This window comes from Carlito syrichta, unplaced genomic scaffold (assembly GCF_000164805.1).
Source record: "Carlito syrichta isolate Samal-C Ts95f unplaced genomic scaffold, Tarsius_syrichta-2.0.1 Scaffold302842, whole genome shotgun sequence".
NCBI classification, from domain to species: Eukaryota; Metazoa; Chordata; class Mammalia; order Primates; family Tarsiidae; genus Carlito; species Carlito syrichta.
The window spans coordinates 350,214-352,465 of record NW_007246938.1 but is presented as its reverse complement, the minus strand read 5'-3'; the positions used below and the strand labels follow the sequence as shown (position 1 = coordinate 352,465).

Below are 2,252 nucleotides of genomic sequence, written 5' to 3'. Positions count from 1 at the left end.
GGCTGCGGTGGCCGGAAGTGGCCACTGCACTCCAGTTTGGGCGACCGAGTGAGACTCCAACTCAAAAAAAAAACAAAAAAAAACCCCATATCTATAAGCTTCACATTGATTCTCTTTGGGCACACCCTAATTTGTCAGTATTTTCTATAATACAGTTAAAATATGATAGCCTCAAGTTTTAATTCTATACTATATTTCTATGGTACCATGTACACCTTGCAGAATACTCTGTACTATTACTCGTTAATCAGATATTTTAGTTTATTAGCGCAGCTTAGCTTTTTTTCCCCCCTTGGCTATTCTTAATTGTTGTCTCATACTAAAACTGTGGTCAGCTAAAACCTGCTAGCTAAATAACTGTTGGGGCTCTCCTTTTTTTAAGAAGATGTTTCTGCCTTGGTAATATAGCATTAGCCATAGAATTTGAATGTATTACTCAGAGAACCTAGGATTAGAAATGCACTTTCATATGCTAACATCTGTAGGCCTTTGGTTTTATGTGACATAGGCTCTCAACTTAAAAGTTAAAGTAAACATTATACTCCAGGAACTTTAGCTGGAAATTCATTTGATTATTGTTTTGGAAAATGTTGTTGCCTCTTTGAGATTAAAATGGTTATAATTGCAAAGCATCTAACTCAGGTCTCCTTTTACATGTGCTATTGTAGTTTTTAAGAGAAAAGTAAATTTAATGAAATGCTGCCTAAAAGCTGCAAAATTTGTCTAAAATAATAAGTAGTCCATTATTCTTCTTGTACCATAGAATAGGACTTCTCAATCTTATAACTATTGCCATACTTTAAATAATTCTTTGTTATGGGGGCTGTCCTATACACGTAGGATGTGTAACAGCATCCTTGGCCTGTACTCACTAGATGTTAATAGCACATATTGTCACCATCTTTTCTGCAGTTCGAACATCAAAAATGTCTCTAGAGCCCTGGTGTGGAAGGATTGCCTCAGCCCAGAGGTTCGAGGCTGTGGTGAGCTGTGATAGTGCCACTGCACTCCAGTCTGGGCAACAGAGTGAGACTCCAACTCAAAAAAAAAAATTCTATTCAGATATGGCCATGTGTCCCCTGGGAGTAAAAACCTTCCCCGGTTGAGAACCACTGTCCTAAAGCAACAGACGTGTTTTTTAAAATCAACTGGTCAACTGTTTCTACCTTAAAATTTTTTTGTGATTGGGATTAGAATACAGTATTTTTCTTATGGTTTCTTTTTAGAGATTTTTAAGATTATATAACATAATAAAGAACTTTACAAATGACAAATACTTTTTCAGATTCCTAATTTGATCATTTTTTTCTTTTCTTTCGAATACTATTTTTTATCCTAGTTTGTTATCTTTCTGATATAATTTGTGATCTGAAACATAATATGTGTGACTATAATATATTGAGATTAAGGAATGAAAATTATAAAATAGTAACAAATATGGTATTGAGCAGGAGGTATTGAGTTCAAATACTTGGCCTTTTGTAGTCATGATTAAATTACTTGCAAATGTGCTTATTATTTCAGTTGATAAATAACTTTTTATTCAAGTTTATTAATTCCTGGATTTTAAATTGGTATTATATTTATTCTTCTACTCCACAATATAGCCAGCAACCAGCTTCGGGTGTAGCCTATTCTCATCCAACTACAGTTGCTAGCTACACTGTCCATCAGGCTCCAGTAGCTGCTCACACAGTTACTGCTGCCTATGCACCAGCAGCCGCCACAGTTGCAGTTGCCAGGCCTGCTCCAGTAGCTGTTGCAGCAGCTGCGACAGCTGCTGCTTATGGAGGCTACCCCACTGCACACACAGCAACTGACTATGGTTATACCCAGAGGCAACAAGAAGCACCACCGCCACCACCTCCAGCTACCACACAAAACTACCAGGTAAGAAAACTACTAATCTCGGTAGACTTAGCATGCAGACTTCACTGACCTAAGGGTATAATGCCTAAGCCAGTGATTCTCAAACTTGGGTTTTCCAAAACACACATCTCTTGAAAGAGAAAAGCAAGTAGGTAGGTAGTCTTAGGTAGTTTGGAAACCTAGTCCAATCATTACGTTTCCTTGCAATGAGCTTTGTAATCTCCTCCCTCTGTCCTCCCTGTCTAATTCACTCATATATATGTATATATGTTTGCTTTAATTTTTTTTTTTTTTTTTTTGAGTTGGAGTCTCACTCTGTCGACCAGACTGGAGTGCAGTGGCTGCTCCCAGCCACCGCAGCCTTGACCTACTGGGGTCCGGCA

General features: G+C 37.8%; 1 protein-coding gene across 1 annotated transcript in view; it reads left to right on the top strand.

Moving 5' to 3' along the window:
- ZFR (zinc finger RNA binding protein) overlaps window positions 1-2,252 on the top strand; it is a 70,756-nt gene that overhangs the window by 341 nt on the left and 68,163 nt on the right. The window contains exon 2 of the mRNA XM_008057178.2: window positions 1,608-1,890. Within this exon, the coding sequence (XP_008055369.2) occupies window positions 1,608-1,890 (283 nt within the window). The remainder of the gene's footprint in view (window positions 1-1,607; window positions 1,891-2,252) is intronic.